Source organism: Stegostoma tigrinum, chromosome 15 (genome assembly GCF_030684315.1).
Source record: "Stegostoma tigrinum isolate sSteTig4 chromosome 15, sSteTig4.hap1, whole genome shotgun sequence".
NCBI lineage: Eukaryota > Metazoa > Chordata > Chondrichthyes > Orectolobiformes > Stegostomatidae > Stegostoma > Stegostoma tigrinum.
In genome coordinates this window covers 23,826,383-23,843,570 of record NC_081368.1, presented here as the reverse complement: position 1 = coordinate 23,843,570, position 17,188 = coordinate 23,826,383, and the positions used below count along the sequence as shown (strand labels likewise).

The 17,188-nt window shown below is 41.9% G+C and overlaps 1 protein-coding gene across 1 annotated transcript in view; it reads left to right on the top strand.

Annotated features, from left to right (window-relative positions):
- Positions 1-17,188, top strand: part of LOC125458806 (nuclear protein AMMECR1-like) — a 188,198-nt gene that overhangs the window by 112,563 nt on the left and 58,447 nt on the right. The window contains exon 5 of the mRNA XM_048544501.2: positions 16,288-16,398. Coding sequence (XP_048400458.1) covers positions 16,288-16,398 — 111 coding nt within the window. The remainder of the gene's footprint in view (positions 1-16,287; positions 16,399-17,188) is intronic.

The window sequence follows — 17,188 nt, the reverse complement described above, 5'->3', positions numbered from 1 at the left end:
GAGAGTCTCACTCCTTTATTGTCAAGTCTGCATTTGACTGAGTGTGGCATCAAGGAGTCCTAGCAAAACTGGTATCAAGGGGCAAACTCTCCTGTGGTTGGAGTCGTACCTGACACCTAGGAAGATGGTCCTGGTTGTGGGAGGTCAATCATCTCAGCTTCAGGACATGTGTGCAGGAGTTCCTCACGGTAGTGTCCTTGGCCCAACCATCTTCAGGTGCTTTAATGACCTTCCCTCTATCATAAGGTCAGAAGTGGGGATGTTTACCAACGTTCAGCACCATTTGCAACTTCTCAGATACTGAAGCAGTCCATGTTCAAATGCATCTAGGTCTGTACAATATCCAGTCTTGGGTTGACAAGTGGCAGTGACATTTGCTCCACACAAATGCCAGGCTATGACCATTATCAATAAGAGACAATCTAAACAACATCCCTTGGGATGTTACCGCACTGGTTTCCCCCCCACTATCAACATACTGGGTTTTATCATTCACCATAAACTCAAATGGACTCACCATGTGAACACTGGCTACAAAGAGCAGACCAGAGGCTAGGAATACTGTGGTCAGTAATTCACCTCCTGACTACTCCAAAGCCTGACCACCATCTACACGGTACAAGCCAGGGGTGTGATGGAATATCCCACATTTGCCTGGATGAGTACAGCCCCAACGACACTCAAGAATCTTGACACCATCCAGGATAAAGCAGCCAGCTTTGCATTATACCCACAAGCATCCGCTCCCTCCACCACCGATGCTCAGTAGCAGCAGTGTGTACTATCTACGCGATGCATTGCAGAAATTCACCAAAGATCCTCAGACAGCACCTTCCAAACCCATGACCACTTCCACCTAGAAGGACGAGGACATCAGACAAATGGAAACACTACCGTCTCCAAGCCATTCACCATCCTGACTTGGAAATATATTACTGTTCCTTCACTGTCGCTGTGTCAAAATCCAGGAATTCCCTCCCTAATAGCATTGTGGGTCAATCCACAGCAGGGGGACTGCAGTGGTTCAAGGCAGCTCCCTACCACCTTCTCAAGGACGACTAGGGATGGGCAAGAAATGCTGGCCAGCCAGTGATGCCCACATCCCACAAAGGCGGGGTGGAAAAATGATACTTGTAATCAAGACTATCAATCAGTGCTCTTAAACATACTTAAAACAGAACTTCTCCAGCCTACCATGGTAGAAAATTCCAAAGGTTCACAACTCTGAACAAGTTTCCTTCTCAGGGCTGAAGGGTCATTCCCCTTTATTTTAAATTGTGCATTCTGCTTCTCAATTTTTTCCCAATAAGGAAGCCTTACCTGAATATATATCTATCCTTTTTCAGTATTGTGTGTTTCAATGAAATCACACCCCATTCTTAGGCTAGAGACCCAGTTTGCCCAGTCTCTTCAGTCTCTTTCATTGGACATTCCAGCCATCCCAGGAAGTATGGTGAACCTTCCTGGTACTCCATCTGTAGCAATAAATTTTTTTCCAGAGATGAGACCAAAACAGGGAACAGTACTCAAATGCAGTCTAACCAAGTTCCTATATAATTGAAGCCAGATTTCAACAAAAAGCTAAATACTGCAGATGTTGGAAGTCGTACAAACTGAGAATGCTGGAGAAACTCATCAGATCTGGCAGCAGATAACACGGTGTGAAGCTGGATGAACACAGCGGGTCAAGCAGCATCAGGGGAGCAGGAGAGCTTGATGTTTCGGGTCGGGACCCTTCATTTTCTGAAGAAGAATCCTGACCCGAAATGTCAAACTTTGCTGCTTGGCCTGCTGTGTTTATCCAGCTTCGCACCGTGTTACCTCAGATTCTGCAGCATCGGCAGTTTCTACTAGATCTGGCAGCATCTATGGCAAGAGTAACAGAATTTAAGTTTGAGTCTGATATGACTTTGAAGAGCCCCGGTCACGTTTTATTAGCGTTCTTGGTAACTTGCTGCACTTGTAATCTTGCCTTCAGTGAATTATTTAACTAGGACACAGAGGTCCCTTTTTTTTGTATATCAACATTTTCAAATCTTCTTTCAGTTTAGAAATACACTGTGTGTCAATTATTTCTACCAAGGTGGATAATTAATCATTTTCCGCACTATATTCCTTATTGCCCACTCACTAAGCCTGCTGAAGTTCTCCTGAAGCTATTTTACATCTTCATCACTACATACATTCCAACTTGCCTTTGTATCATCTACGAATTTGGAAATATTATACTCCCAAAGACCAAAGCAACATACATTGTTCACAATCAGGTTCTGATCCTCGTGGATCCCTTCTAACCTCGGCCTTTCAATAAGGAATGACATCTGTTTCCCTATCCTACCAAAAGTTGGCCCTGGATGAGGATATTCAGTGAACTAGATGGGCTTTTTACAATTGATGGCTTTGTGGTCACCATTATTTTATTATTAGTCACTGGTGAGATTTGAATCAATGTTCCCACAGCAAATACTGGTTTCTGGACAACTAGTCCAGTGACAATTCCTGAATGCCACTGCGTCTCTGACCAGTCTAAGGAGCTTTGGTGAATTTCTGCCGTGTCTTGCAGATGGTACACTCTGTTGCTGTTGAGTGTTGAACTTTTGCTCCTTGAGTCTGTCACCTTTAGACCAGAGGCCGATCTTGACACCCCCTTGAATGACTTCTATTGATTTTGCATTTATTTTGCTGAAATTGCATTTTAGTTCAGCAAAGATGATCTTTTCCCCAGCTTAAACTTAGGAGTTTGCTCTTGCCCACCTTGGGTGACTGTGTAGAATTTGAATATCCTCCCTGTGTCTGTGTGGATTTCTGCTGGCTGCTCTGGTTTCCACCACAGTTCAAAGATGGGCAGTTTAGGTGGATTGGCTATGATAAATTGTGTCGTAATGTGAAGGATGTGTGAGCTACGTTGATTACTGCACAGTTATGGGGATAGGTTGCAGTTTAATTGTGGGCCTAGGTGGGATGCTCTTTGTAGGGTCAGTGCAGGCTTGATGGGCTGAATGGCCTCTGCTGTAGTTGTTAGTTTAGCTTTTTCATTAATTCATGGGATGTGGGTGTCGCTGGCTGGGTCAGCATTAATACTGATCCCTTGTTGCCTTTGAGGAGAAGGTGAATTGCTACAGTCTGTTGGACATAGGTACCCCCACAGCTGTGTGTGTGTTAAATCTTTTGACCCAGCAACCGTGAAGGAACGGTGATCTATTTCCAAGTCAGGATGGTCAGTAGCTAAGAGGGGATCTTGCAGGTGGTACCTGCTGTCCTTGTTCTCCTCGGGTGGTAGTGTGTTTGGAATGTGCTATCTAAGCAGCCTTAGTGAATGTCTGCAGTGTGTCTTATTAATGGTTCACCCAGATGCATGCTAGACCTGCTGACATTCTCCAGCACTTTGTTTTGTGTCTGTCTTCACTGCTTTTGACTTTTTTCTACAAATATGGTGACAATCCCTCCTTTTTATTCCCCCTTCTATTTATCTGAAATTCCTGCTAAGCTATTATTTCTCTTTTTTTACTGTACTGTAATGTTTCAGTACTAGCTATGATATCTCACTTCTAAATGTCCAACCATGCCCTCAGTTCATCTCACTTACCTTTTATTAATAGAGGGATCGAGTTCCGGAACCAAGAGGTTATGCGGCCGCACTTGGAGTATTGTGTACAGTTCTGGTCACTGCATTATAAGAAGGATGTGGAAGCTTTGGAAAGGGTGCAGAGGAGATTTACTAGGATGTTGCCTGGTATGGATGGAAGGTCTTATGAGGAAAGGCTGAGGGACTTGAGGCTGTTTTCATTAGAGAGAAGAAGGTTGAGAGGTGACTTAATTGAGACAATCAGAGGGTTAGATAGGGTGGATAGGGAGAGCCTTTTTCCTGGGATGGTGACGGCAAGCATGAGGGGGCATAGCTTTAAATTGAGGGGTGAAAGATATAGGACAGATGTCAGAGTAGTAAGGGAATGGAACGCTCTGCCTGCAGTGGTAGTAGATTCGCCAACTCTAGGTACATTTAAGTTGTCATTGGACAAGCATATAGACGTACATGGAATAGTGTAGGTTAGATGGGCTTCAGATTGGTATGGCAGGTCGGCACAACATCGAGGTTCGAAGGGCCTGTACTGTGCTGTAATGTTCTATGTTCTCAGACTTGTTGCATTCTGGTATGTGCACCTAACCTCAATAGTTCCTTTTTTGTCTATTTTCTAGACATTTGTTTCTTTTAACTTTATATCTTTGTGTACTGATTTGCTGCCTTTCATGTACAACCTTCCCATCTGAAGCTGCACTCTGGCTTACATCCTTTTGCAAGGTTAAACTTCTCTCGACACAAGTAAAACTCCTTGCTCAGAATTTGTTTAAATTGCAGAGCCAATCAAATCATCATTGTACTGTACTACTTTAAATACAAAATTTGTAATTATTTTACCAAAAAACTTGAACAGGTCAAAACTACTTATTCTGGAGAAACAAAAGGAATGAAAATAGATTTTTCTAATCAAGAGTCTAACTTTGTGACATGATTACAGTTGTTTGAAAAGTATGAAAAGACTTTGGGGATAGACTTTGATGTAAGGCTTGCATCAATCACACTTAAACCAAATGTAGCCCCCTCAATCTAAAACTTAAGAGAAACAAAAACAAATTGCTGGAAAGGCTCAGCAGGTCTGGCAGCATCTGTGAAGAGAAACCAGAGTTCATGTTTTGGGTCTAGTGACCCATTCTGAGGAAAGGTCACCAGACCCAAAATATTAACTGATTTCTTTTCACAGATGCTGCCAGACCTGCTGAGCTTTTCCAGCAATTTGTTTTTGTTTCTGATTTACAACATATGCAGTTCTTTCAACTTAAATTTACTAGTCCTGATTTACTTTCAAGGCCATTCTGGATACAAGTGTTTTCACCAATTTTATGGAATTTATTGTTTATCATAAGTACAAAAGAAATAATATTTAATAAAACCAATGATTTTACAGTGAAGTCATATCTGGATGTGAGATTGTGACACTGGCTGGTTGATAGGTACAGATCTCCTTATTCTGTTGATTGAAGATGATCTGTCTCTGATCATCCTCGTTTATGCATTGAACTACTAAAACCCAAACCTTATTAACTGCTGCTGTTGCCATCACTTTGCATGATCAAAGGCCTTGAATTCTAATTGGCTTATTAGCACACGAACAATGCATAATGGTCAGTCTTGGAATGGTTAAATAAACACATACCCAGATCCTGGTTTTTGCATTAATAAAAAGTAATAGTCATCTTTGTGATATTACATCTTGCTATCTTCTGATTAATTCTTTTCACATGTCAATCAAGTTTTAACATTATCCTCTTTGTGACAGCTTGTGCCTTTCATCAACTCCAGAGATCTGTACCAAGATAGGGCAGTCCCAATTCGCTATTTATGTATCTGCCCAGAGAATGCAGTGTCCCGTCCCAATGATCAACTATCATTTTGAAAGTCCTGACTAAAATATCTAAAGATCAAAACCTGCTGTGGAATCTAATTTTATTACATAACAAGCATTTGGTGTATATGTTATCATCGGGTGATAGGGGCATGTACCTCCTACAAATAACAGCCAGAAGAAAGTATTGCAATAATGGAAAGCACCTATCTATTGCAAAGGGCAGTGTGACCCTTTGGGAAAAAGACTCAGGTCTGGGGCTGTGAGTTTATGGATCAGTGGATAGAAAAGAGTGATTGTATATGTGCACGCATAGGCATAGACTAGGCCTGTGACAGAGTTATAAAACTAAACTATTTCAAACCATGTATCTTTGAATAAAAGCCTTTTTCCCTCAAAACATTCTCAAGTTCTTATTAGTGTGAGCCGTAAAACCATAAATCCATAATATTATTTTTGACCTGGGCTATATGGTTTCTTCCCTACAGCAACTGTTTTACTACTAACTGTAATTTTACAAGATGTAATTTCAATTTCTCATTGAAAAGAAAAGCAATAATTCGGTGCTGTTTTGTCCTTTGTCAAAGACAGATACCAAAGCTGAAGGATTAATTAATATTCAAGAACAACCTCTTCCTTGAAGATGAGAGAAATTGCAGGACCAGCTCAGGTCTAGCAGTGTTTAGAGGGACAAATGGTTAACACTAAGTATAAAGACCTATCTTCAGTTTCTGTTTTTGTTTCAGGTTTCTAGTATCCATAGTTCTGTGTTTTCAGTATTGCTTGAAACCTAGCTGTAATAATGTGAGCATGCAGCATTTCACAAAATAACTCAATAACCATTATTCCCTCTCTCCCAGTCTGTTGCCAATCCCATTTCACCAGGCAGGGTAACTTTGTTTGACTCCTTTTACCTTCTGTTTCTCTTTGTTACCGCCACTGCTCCCACTACGAAACATTGATAGGTGTGTCATGTGGTCCAAATCTCATGCCTTTCTTTGTACGAGACTCTGCCCACTAGCAGATGTGTCCTTTTAATTGCTCACCTAAAAGTTGTGATAGACAAAATTTGATTATTTTTATAGATCAGTTTTTTTTTAAGACCACCACCTCTGCCTCTTCCCTGGCTGTTTTCAGCAGCTGATGTGCAAGTGACATGGATTGCTGTTCGCTGGGCATGATCAAAAAACAGCTGGCGGCACGGTGGCTCAGTGGTTAGCACTGCTGTCTCAGCGCCAGGGACCTAGGTTCAATTCCACCCTCTAGTGCCTGTCTGTGTGGAGTTCGCACATTCTCCGTGTCTGTGTGGATGGGTGCTCTGGCTTCCTGCCACAGTCCAAAGATGTGCACGCTGGGTGGATTGGCCATGCTAAATTGCCTGTAGTGTTCAGAAATGTGTAGAGTAGGTGGGTTGTAGGGGGATGGGTCTGGGTGGGATACTCTGAGGGTGGGGGTGGACTTGTTGGGCCGAAGGGCCTGTTTCCCCACACCTGTGGGGATTCTGTGATTCTTAAAAAAAATCACAGTACACCAAGTGACACCTGAAGAAGGAGTGAGACTCTGAAAACTTGTGTCTCCAAATAAACCATAACCTGATGTCAACTTTTTATTTTAACCTTGTCCACCCCAGTCTGACACCAGCACCTCTACATCTTCACTGGGCGTGAGAGTTTTCCACAAGAACAAGGCAAGAATTACAACTCTGGGTGTGGGAGCTGGATCTCCTTGGCACTCAACACTTGTGTGAAATTGACATCTCTGGGACATAATAGAACCAGTAGGAAACTGGTGTGCAGGAATTTGTACCATTAAATTATTTCTTTTACATGTATGTTTTGTAGTTTTTAGGTGTTTGTTTCTTTTACAGTATATTCTGCTGTGCAGTTCGGATCCTTTTTTGTAGTGGAACTGTGGGGTGGGGATAGCTAGTTTGATTATTGCAGTATGTGGCTTGGGGTTTTTAGGCAGAGTTTTAGTAGTCTGTGTCTCGGTCAGAATGGCTAAGTGTAAAATCAAGCCAAGCAGAAGTATACGTAGAAATTGTAATTTAAATATGATGCTGGTGATTCGACACAATGTAAGAATGTAGACCCCTTATAAAATAAGAGTAAGAACTGCCGATGCTGGAATCAGATAAATGTGGAGCTGGAAGAACACAGTAGGCCCGCATCAGCAGAGCAGGAAAGTTGATGTTTCAGGTCGGGACCCTTCAGAAATGGGGGACGGGGAAGGGAGCTCAGAAATAGAGGAGTGGTGGGTCGGGGGAAGGTATGTCGGATGGTGATAGGTGAGTACAGGTTGGCAGTGGTGGGGACTGGTCAGTGCGATGGATGGGGCAGATAGGTGGAAGAGAAGATGGACAGGTTGTGTCAGGTCAGGGAGGTGGGGATGGGAGGGAGGGTTGGTCATGGGATGATGCCATGGGTGGGGAGATTTTGAAACTGGTAAAGTCCACATTGAGATCATTGGGTTGTAGGTGCCAAAGCCGGAATATAAGGTATTGCTCCTCCGGTTTCCAGGTGGCGTCATTGTGACGCTGGAGGAGGCCCAGATAGACACATCACCCAGGAAGTGGCCTACTGCATCTGCTGCTCCTGATGTGGCCTCCTGTACATCAGTGAGACCAATGGAGTGGCAATTGGATGCACTTAGGTGCATGAGGGTGGCAGAAAGCACCATAGTTCAGGGATGTGGTGGCACCAAGGTGCAGGCAGGTAGATGGGTGTCTGCTAGAAGGGGTAGGCAGCCAGTGCAGAAATCCCCCGTGGTCATTCCTGCCTGTAGCAAGTATACCATTTTGGATACTGTTGGGGGCGATGTCCTATCAGCGGATTATAGCAGCAGCAGCCACACTGGTGGCACCACAGCAAAGCAAGGCCAAAGAGTCTAGAGCAATAGTTTTATAGGGGACTTTGTAGTTAAGGGTGCTGATAGGCATGTCTGTGGAAGTAAGAGACTCAGGATGGTATGTTGCCTCTGGTGCTAGGGTGCAAAATGTCTCTGAACAGGCAGAAAGCATTCTGAAAACTGAATGAACAACTGGAGGTCATGGTACATATTGATATTATTGATATAGATAGGGTGAATGACGAGGTCCTGTAACACAGTTCAGAGAGTTATGTAGAGAGTTAAAGAGCAGGTCCTCCAAGGTTGTAATCTCGAATTACTCCCTGTACCATATGCCAGTGAGGCTAGAAATAGGAAGCTAGTACAGCACAGCACATGGCTAAACAGATGATGTAGGTGGGAGCGTTCTAGATATCTGAAACATTGAGATCTCTTCCGAGCCAGTGGTGACCTGTACAAGGACGGGTTGCAATTAAACTGGAGGGGCAGAAATATTCTGGCTGAGAGGTTTGCTGGTGTCACTTGGGAGGAGCTGAACTAGCTTGGCGGGGGAATGGGAGCCAAAACACAGATGAATTTACTGAAAGAAAACTAGAGAATAGGGCCAGTAAGACTCAGGAAAAGCAGGCAGGTTGTAGTTGCTGATTTATAAATTGGTCTGGTTGACTGAAGTGCATCTATTTCAATGTAAGAAGCGTAATAGGAAAGGTAGATGAGCTTAGAGCTTGGATTAGTACTTGGAACTATGTTGCTATTATAAGAGACTTGGTTAAGGGAAGGACAGGATTAGCAGCTTAACATTCCAGGGTACAGATGTTTCAGATGGGATGTAAAAGGGGTAGGGGAGTTGCACTACTTATTAAGGAGCATATCACAGTTGTATTGTGGGAGGACGCCTCTGATGGGTCATGTGGTGAGTCGATATGGATAGAGCTCAGGAACAGGAAAGATGCAATTACAATATTTTGTGTTTACTACAGGCCTCCCAACAGACAGCGGGAGATGAAGATCAGATATTTAGGCAGATTTTGGCAGGATGTAAAGGTAATAAGGTTGTTGTCGTGGGTGATTTTTAACTTCCCATGTATTGACTGGGACTTAATGCTTGGGGGTCAGAGTTTGTAAGGAGCATTTAGGAGGGCTTTTTGAAACTGTGTAGATAGTTCAACTAGGGAAGGGCCATATTGGACCTAGTATTAGGGAATGAGCCTGTCTAAGTGGTTGATGTCTCAGTAGGGGAGCAGCTTGGGAACAGTGATCACAATTCAGTTAGCTTTAAGGTACTGATGGATAAAGATAGGTGTGGATGTCAGGTGGAGGTGCGAAGTTGGCGGAAGACTAATTAAACAATATTAGGCAGGAACTGAAGAATGTAGATTAGGGGCAGATGTTGATTTGCCCTCAAACATCTGGTATGTAGGATGTTTTCAATTGTAAGTTGCTGTGAATTCAGAATTTGTGTTCCTGTAAGGATGAAGGATAAGTACGGAAAGTTTAGGGAACCTTGGATAATGAGAGATAGTGTGAGCCTAAACAAAAAGGAAGCATTTATCAAGGTTATAAGACTGGGAACACACAAAGCAAGGGTAGAATACAAGGAAAGTAGAAAGAAACTAAAGCAAGGCGTCAGGAGGGTTAAAAGGGGTCATGAAAAGACATTGGCCAACAGGATTAAACAAAAATCCCAAAGCTTTTTTATACATGTATAAAGAGCGAGAGGGTTGGCTCACTTGGACAGGGAAGGGAATTTGTGTGGCGCCAGAGGAAATGGGCCAAGTATTAAATGAGTGCTTTGCACTAGTATTCACCATAGAGGAGGACTTGGTGAATGATGGGCCTGGGGAAGGGTGTGTAGATAGTTTGGGTCATATTGAGATCAAAAGGGAGGAGGTATTGGGGGTCTTGAAAAACATGAAGGTACATAAGACCCAAAGCCTGATGGGATATACCCCAGAATACGAAGAGTGGTAAGGGAGGAAATTGCTGGGGCCTTGAGAGAAATCTTTGTATTCTCACTAGCTACAGGGGAAGTCCCACAGGATTGGAGAAAGTTCTTCCTTTTAAGAAGAATGGCAAGGGTAATCCATCTAATTACAGGCCACTGAGCCTGATGTCAGTGTTAGGGATATTATTGGAGAGGAATCTTTGAGACGGGATTTACTCCCCACTTATTTCCAAGTGGCATGTTAGTGAGAGATAACACATGGTTTTGTGAAGGGTTGGTCACGTCTCTCTAACTTGGTTGAGTTTTTTGAGGAAGTAACAAAGATGTTTGAGGGTAGGGCAGTGGATGTTGTCTACATGGACTTCAGTAAGGCCTTTGACAAGGTCCCTCATGGCAGGCTGATACAGAAGGTAAAGTCGCACAGGGTCAGAGGTGAGCTTGCAAGATAGATAAATAGCTTCTCGGTCATACGAAAGAGGGTAGCAGTGGAAGGCTGGATTTCTGAATGGAGCTATGTGACTTGAGGCGTTCCTCAGGAATCAGTGTTGGGACCTTTTTTATGTGTAATATATATAAATGATTGGGAGGAGAATGTGATTGGTCTGATTAATAAGTTTTTTTTTGCCGATGACACACGTTGGATTAGATTAGATTCCCTACAATGTGGAAACAGGCCCTTCGGCCCAACAAGCCCACACTGCCCCTTGGAGCATCCCACCTAGACCCATCCCCCTATAACCCACACACCCCCTGAACACTACGGGCAATTTAACATGGCCGATCCATCTAGCCTGCACATCTTTGGACTGTGGGAGGAAACCGGAGCACCTGGAGGAAACCCACGCAGACACAGGGAGAATGTGTGCAAACTCTGCACAGACAGTTACCTAAGGCTGGAATCGAACCTGGGTCCCTGGCACTGTGAGGCCGCAGTGCTAACCACTGAGCCACCGTGCTGCCCACATTGATGGAATTGTGATAGCAGCAAGGACTGTCAAATAATACTGCAGGATATAGATTGGTTGGTTACTTGGGCAGAGAGATGGCAGATGGCATTTAATCGAGAAAACTGTGAAGTGATGCTTTTCAGAAAGTCCGATCCAGAAGGAAAATGTACGGTAAATGGCTGAACCCTTAAGAGCACTGATAGGCAGAGGGATCAGGTGTACAGGTACGCAGGTCACTGAAAGTGGCAATACAGGTGGAGAAAGTAGTCGACAACGCATATGGCATGCTTGCCTTTATTGGTCGGGGCATTGAGTCTAAAAATTGGCAGGTAATGTTGCAGCTTTATAGAACCTTAGTTAGGCAGCATTTGGAATATTGTGTTCAATTCTGATCATACTACCAAAAGGATGTGGTGGTTTTGGAGAGTGTATAGAAAAGATTTACTAGAATGTTGCCTGCTATGGAGGGCATTAGCTATGAGGAGAGATTAGAGAAAATTAGGTTGCTCTCACTGGAATGGCAGAGGTTGAGGGAGGACCTAATAGAGGTCAACAAGATTGTGAAGATTGTGTTCTGGACAGTCAGAACTTTTTCCCTGTGTAAAAGAGTCAGTTACTGTGGACATAGGTTTAAGTTGCAAGGATCAACGTTTAAAGATCATGTACAAGGCAAGCTTTTTACATAGTGATAGGTCCCTGAACTTGCTACCGGGGAAGTAGTGGAAATATATACTACAGTGACTTTTAAAGGGCGTCTTAACAATTGCACAAATGGGATGGGAATAGGGGATATGATCCCCAGATGGTAGGGCATTTCAGTTGTGACCAACAGCATGTCAGTGCAGGGATAACGAAGTGTGAAACTGGATGAACACAGCAGGCCAAGCAGCATCTTAGGAGCACAAAAGCTGACGTATTAGGCCGAGACCCTTCACCAGAAAAGGGGGATGGGGAGAGGGTTCTCAAAAAAATAGTAGGGGGGGGGGCGGATCAAAGATGGATAGAGAAGATGATGGGTGGAGAGGAGACAGACAAGTTATAGGGGCAGGGATGGAGCCGGTAGAGGTGAGTATAGGTAGGGAGTGGAAAGGTCAGTCCCAGGGCGGGGACAGACAGGTCAAGGGGGCTGGATGAAGGTAGGGAATGGAGGTGCGGCTTGAGGTGGGAGGAGGGGACAGGTGAGAGGAAGAACAGGTTAGGAAGGCAGGGACAAGATGGGCTGGGTTTTGGGATGCAGTGGTGGGAGGGGAGATTTTGAAGCTTGTGAAATCCACATTGATACCATTGGGTTCCCAAGGGAAATATGAGTTGCTGTTCCTGCAACCTTCGGGTAGCATCGTTGTGGCACTGCAGGAGGCCCAGGGTGGACATGTCATCTAAGGAATGGGATGGTTTTTGTTCTGTACAGAAGTTAGTTCAATGTCAGTTGGTTCCATTTTTAATTCATACTTTTTTGTAGCCTGGTTATATCGACTGTTGATCACTAAGAAGTCTTCCTGCAGGGGAATTGGACACCTCACTACTGGGTAATTTTGAGGCTTCTTTACCTGAAATAATGCCTAGTACTTTCTCTGTTGATTTAAAAAAAAAAAAAATTCTCTTTTAAAAGCTGATAGCTAGAGATTTGGTAACAAAGTGTGAAGCTGGATGAACTCAGCAGGCCAAGCAGCATCTCAGGAGCACAAAAGCTGACGTTTTGGGCGTAGACCCTTCATCAAATGAAGGGTGTACGCCCGAAACGTCAGCTTTTGTGCTCTGAGATGCTGCTTGGCCTGCTGAGTTCATCCAGCTTCACACTTTGTTATCTTGGATTCTCCAGCATCTGTAGTTCCCATTATCACAGCTAGAGATTTGGTCTCCATTTAGGCCTATGGTTATCATACTCCATGTTAAGTGATTGATCTGTTGTGAGCCAAAGCTTTTTAGACTTCCCACTAGAGACCAAAATAACCAATAACTACAAATGGTATAAAGCTTCAAAGATTTGGGTTTAAAGATCTTGAATGTTCTCTTGACTTTTACTGCCTCTCAATCCTACTACTTTTTCTTTCTTTCTCGTTATCATGCTTTCGCTTGTGTTTTCACTCCTTTTTAATGGAGTTAGGTGAATAGATAGAATCCTTCTTTACCAAAGGTCTTGTATTAAAATTACTATTGGAATTTATGGTTTCTTCTTTGGGGAGCTTTTCGTAATAAAATTGTTCATGTCATTGGGTTATAGTTTGCAACTGTCTTATGGGTAACAGTCAATAGTCCTGACCTCAATCATTTTGCAGTTAAGTAGGTTGTTTTGCAATGCGGAATGACTGCAACAGTGTAAGTTCAATTTTACTGGCTGAGGTTACCATAAAGATGACAGCACCTCAACTTTGCCCATTAACTGAGGTGTGGTGACCCTCTGGTTTAACCATGCCACCAGATGTTTCTATGAGATCAACTTGTGGACCTCTGGAATGAAGATAACTTTCGCTTTCACTTCTCTTCAGTGGAGTCAGCCACTGTAGAGATTTTGAGAAATGTGTCCAGCAACTGATCTAATTTCATATTCCTTCTCTTTTAAGAGCAGGGATTTTCATCAAACATAACCAACAATCTTTGGCAAATTATGTAGCAGTGTTTTCAAGTACAAAATTTGTTTTGATAGCTATTTGTTTTTATTTAGTCAGTTGATATTTGAGAATCCTGTGCCACAAGCTATATACCATCCTGTGTTTGACGTGGAACTACATTATTGTTTCTTTGCTGTGTCATAGTCCTGTAACTGCCTCCCTAACAATACTGTGCGTGTCGAGGCATCACATAGATTGTAATAATTCAAGGTGGTGGCCCACTTGTGTCTTCTCCAAAGGCATTTGGGATTGGGGGAACAAATGCTGATGTTGCCATTTACACTAATCCCATGAATGAGTGGAAATTGTTTGCTGAAAGTTATGAAACTTCAGTTTCCAGTAAGCTTGACTTTTGAACTGCTGTTTGCCAGTTATCCTCCTTTAGAAGATTGCACCCAGTAATTTTTTATATTTTAATGTCATACCAGCAACTGTCTCTTTCAGGAATCTGAGAAAATAACTCATATCATGGACTGTTTTGATCAGCATTTACTGAATCTGATCAGTCAGCATTGTTAAACTTTAATATAAACATTGTTTTGCTTAAGAGTTATTAGTGCTGTATAGAATTGTACCAACAACTCATCATACCTTCACTTAATTGCATACTTCACTATGAATGACACTGTGTAAAATTAATACATAAATGGATAATTATATTTTACAGATCTTTGGTTTTGTCCAATCAAAAACAAGAACTAGTCTGAGCCATTCAGCCCACATTGTCAATTGTAGAAAATAGTTAAATCTTTATTTCTGTTATGATCTCTCAGGACAGAGTAAGTCAGATTCCAGACTTAAACTAGTTTGATAAATCATTGTGGTTTTTTTGGTTTCGACAATGTGGTCTTTCATTAAAACACACACATCAAGCTGCAGATTGGTTTCTTTAATGAAAGTTTATTATTCAAAAGGAATGGAGATGAGTAGAATGAACAAACTGTTCAGAACATATAGGTTTTTTAAAAAAAAATTGCAGATGCTGGAAATCTGAAACAAAAATGGAACTTGCTGGAGAAACTCAGTAGGTCTGGCAGCATCAGTGGCAAGAAAGCAGAGATACCATTTTAGGCCCAGTGACCCTCCTCCAGAATTGATTGTGATAAGTGTTTTCTATGTTGAAGATAGGGAGGAGGGAGGTGGGAGGAGTAAACAATAAGTGGAGATGAAGCCCACAGCAAAAGAATAGCTAAACAAAAGAATGGATAATGGCCAGTGTGAGAGAATCAGTAGCTACTAATGGGCACGGTAATGGTATCAGCCCATGTGATGCCTGACGTGTGGAGCTTGAGGGAAGGACACGAAGGTGCTCGGGGCCCTAAAATTATTGAACTGGATATTGAGTCCTGAAGTTTGCACGGTCCCTAAGCAGAAAATGAGATGCTGTGCTTTCAGCTTGCTCTGAGCTTCACTGGAGCACTGCAGCAAGCCCACAATGGATGTTAGCCAGGGAACAAGGTGGCATATTGAAGTGGCGGACAAACAGACCAATTTTGAAATGCTTGGTAAAGTACAATCTCATTAATAACAACAATAAGTTGCCTTCATAGCTCTCATCAAAATGAATTCCATTCAGTTTCACATACAGGGTGTATCAGGCTTAATTTAACAGTTGTTTTTATGCCTCCCCACCAAGAGTCTAACCTCCTTACTGAAGCTATTGAACCAAGCCCAAAGAGATCAATTCCAGAATCTCCTGTCTGAAAGCCTAATGTACTTCAGCATTTGCTTTGTTAGCTTGTAAACTCATCTAACGTGAACAAATTTCCCCCGGCCTCCCCTAACACACACTCTGACCGTTAATTTGAAAAATGCCATGGCTACAAAGGTACCTATAAGTGAACCATCTCCTTACTTACACATATAGAAAACCAATATGTCATTAATTCAAAATTCAAATATCTAAAATCCAAAATAAATGATATAAAGAGATCTTTTTAGATACATATCTTGCACCACAGTTTGCTTAAATAACATTGATTCCACTTTGGGATGTGACTGCATTCATGAATTCTTTGAATGTGATCATACCAATTATGGCCAGATTTATTGGCTGGCACAAGTTTCCCGTTTGCCTTTTTTGTATCTGTAGTTCAGTTTCTGAATTGAAGGTTGGCTATTTTTTTTGCGACTTGCATATTGCCCAGCATAAACTGGTATGTGTTAAGCTACTTTAAGTGAAGCACTTGCAGATATCCTGAGTTTCTTCCGAATTTTAATGAAGCTTTGAATTGAAGTGTTAAATATTAAGGTCGTTATTTTAAACCACTAACCATAAATTATGGCTGTTGCTGTCACCTTCTCCGTTTTTTTGGAACATAGTGACAGAAGTATAAGTATTCAGTATGAACAATACTTGTAATGCGGATTTGAAATTTAAAAGTGAATTGTAAAAATTCAACTAAGAGTTTATCAAAAAGAGGAAAGTTTAGAAAAAAATTTTGGAAGCTTAGCAGACAACATTCATTTTAATTTGATATGAAATGTGTAAAAATAAATCTTATTAGCATTGCTTATGTACTCTATTTATTTTTCAGCCCATTATTTGTGACGTGGAAGATTGGCCGTGATAAACGGTTGCGAGGGTGCATAGGTACATTTTCTGCCATGAACCTACATTCGGGACTCAGGGAGTACACTCTTACCAGGTGAGTTGAGTTGAGGCTTTATTTTCTTATATTTTAGCACTTGTATTATTGTCACTTGTTTGCCAGCAGATCTCAAAAGTTTACACATTGGTACATTTGTTTAAAATTTGACCATTAAATGGGTAACTAGTTCAATAGGTCATCTAGATAATGCATAAGATAATGCAAATTTAATTAAATTATCCTAGTTTATAGTCCAGCAGCACACGTCACTGCTGCATTTTGAGCAAACACAATACTTGGTAAAGATGAAGAAACTTGAGTTTTTAATGAAGTTTCTTAACATGTTTTCAGTATGTGATGTGCTGACTTTGTTCCACACAGTCCACTTGTATATGGTAAGGTACAGTCCTAAGTTGCTAGTCATTTCGTAGAAATTGTAACATACTTAGTCTACTTTGAGCCATTTCTTTTTAAAATTTGTATAACATTAATTTTATTTTTTAGAAGCAATCACTATCTATTTCGATTGATCTAAACTTTTTTTCTGCTTAGGGGTGGAAAATAATTGACAGTTTTCCTCAAATTACTAGGAGCTGAGCCAGCTCATTGCTTGCTGGTACACTTAGTAACAAAGTGCCAGCAAAGCTTCCAAGGATTTGTCAATGGTTCACCTTAAGATCTTGAGTCCAAAACCCAAAGGAGCCTGTGTGGCTCACTGACTGTTGGGTTTGTGCATATTTTTAATCTCTGCTGATCAGTTACTTAATGAGCATTACTTCCCTCAAATCAGTAGTATTAACATTTCTAACACAAGGCATTCTTCACAATAACTGGTGATCTAGCTTAA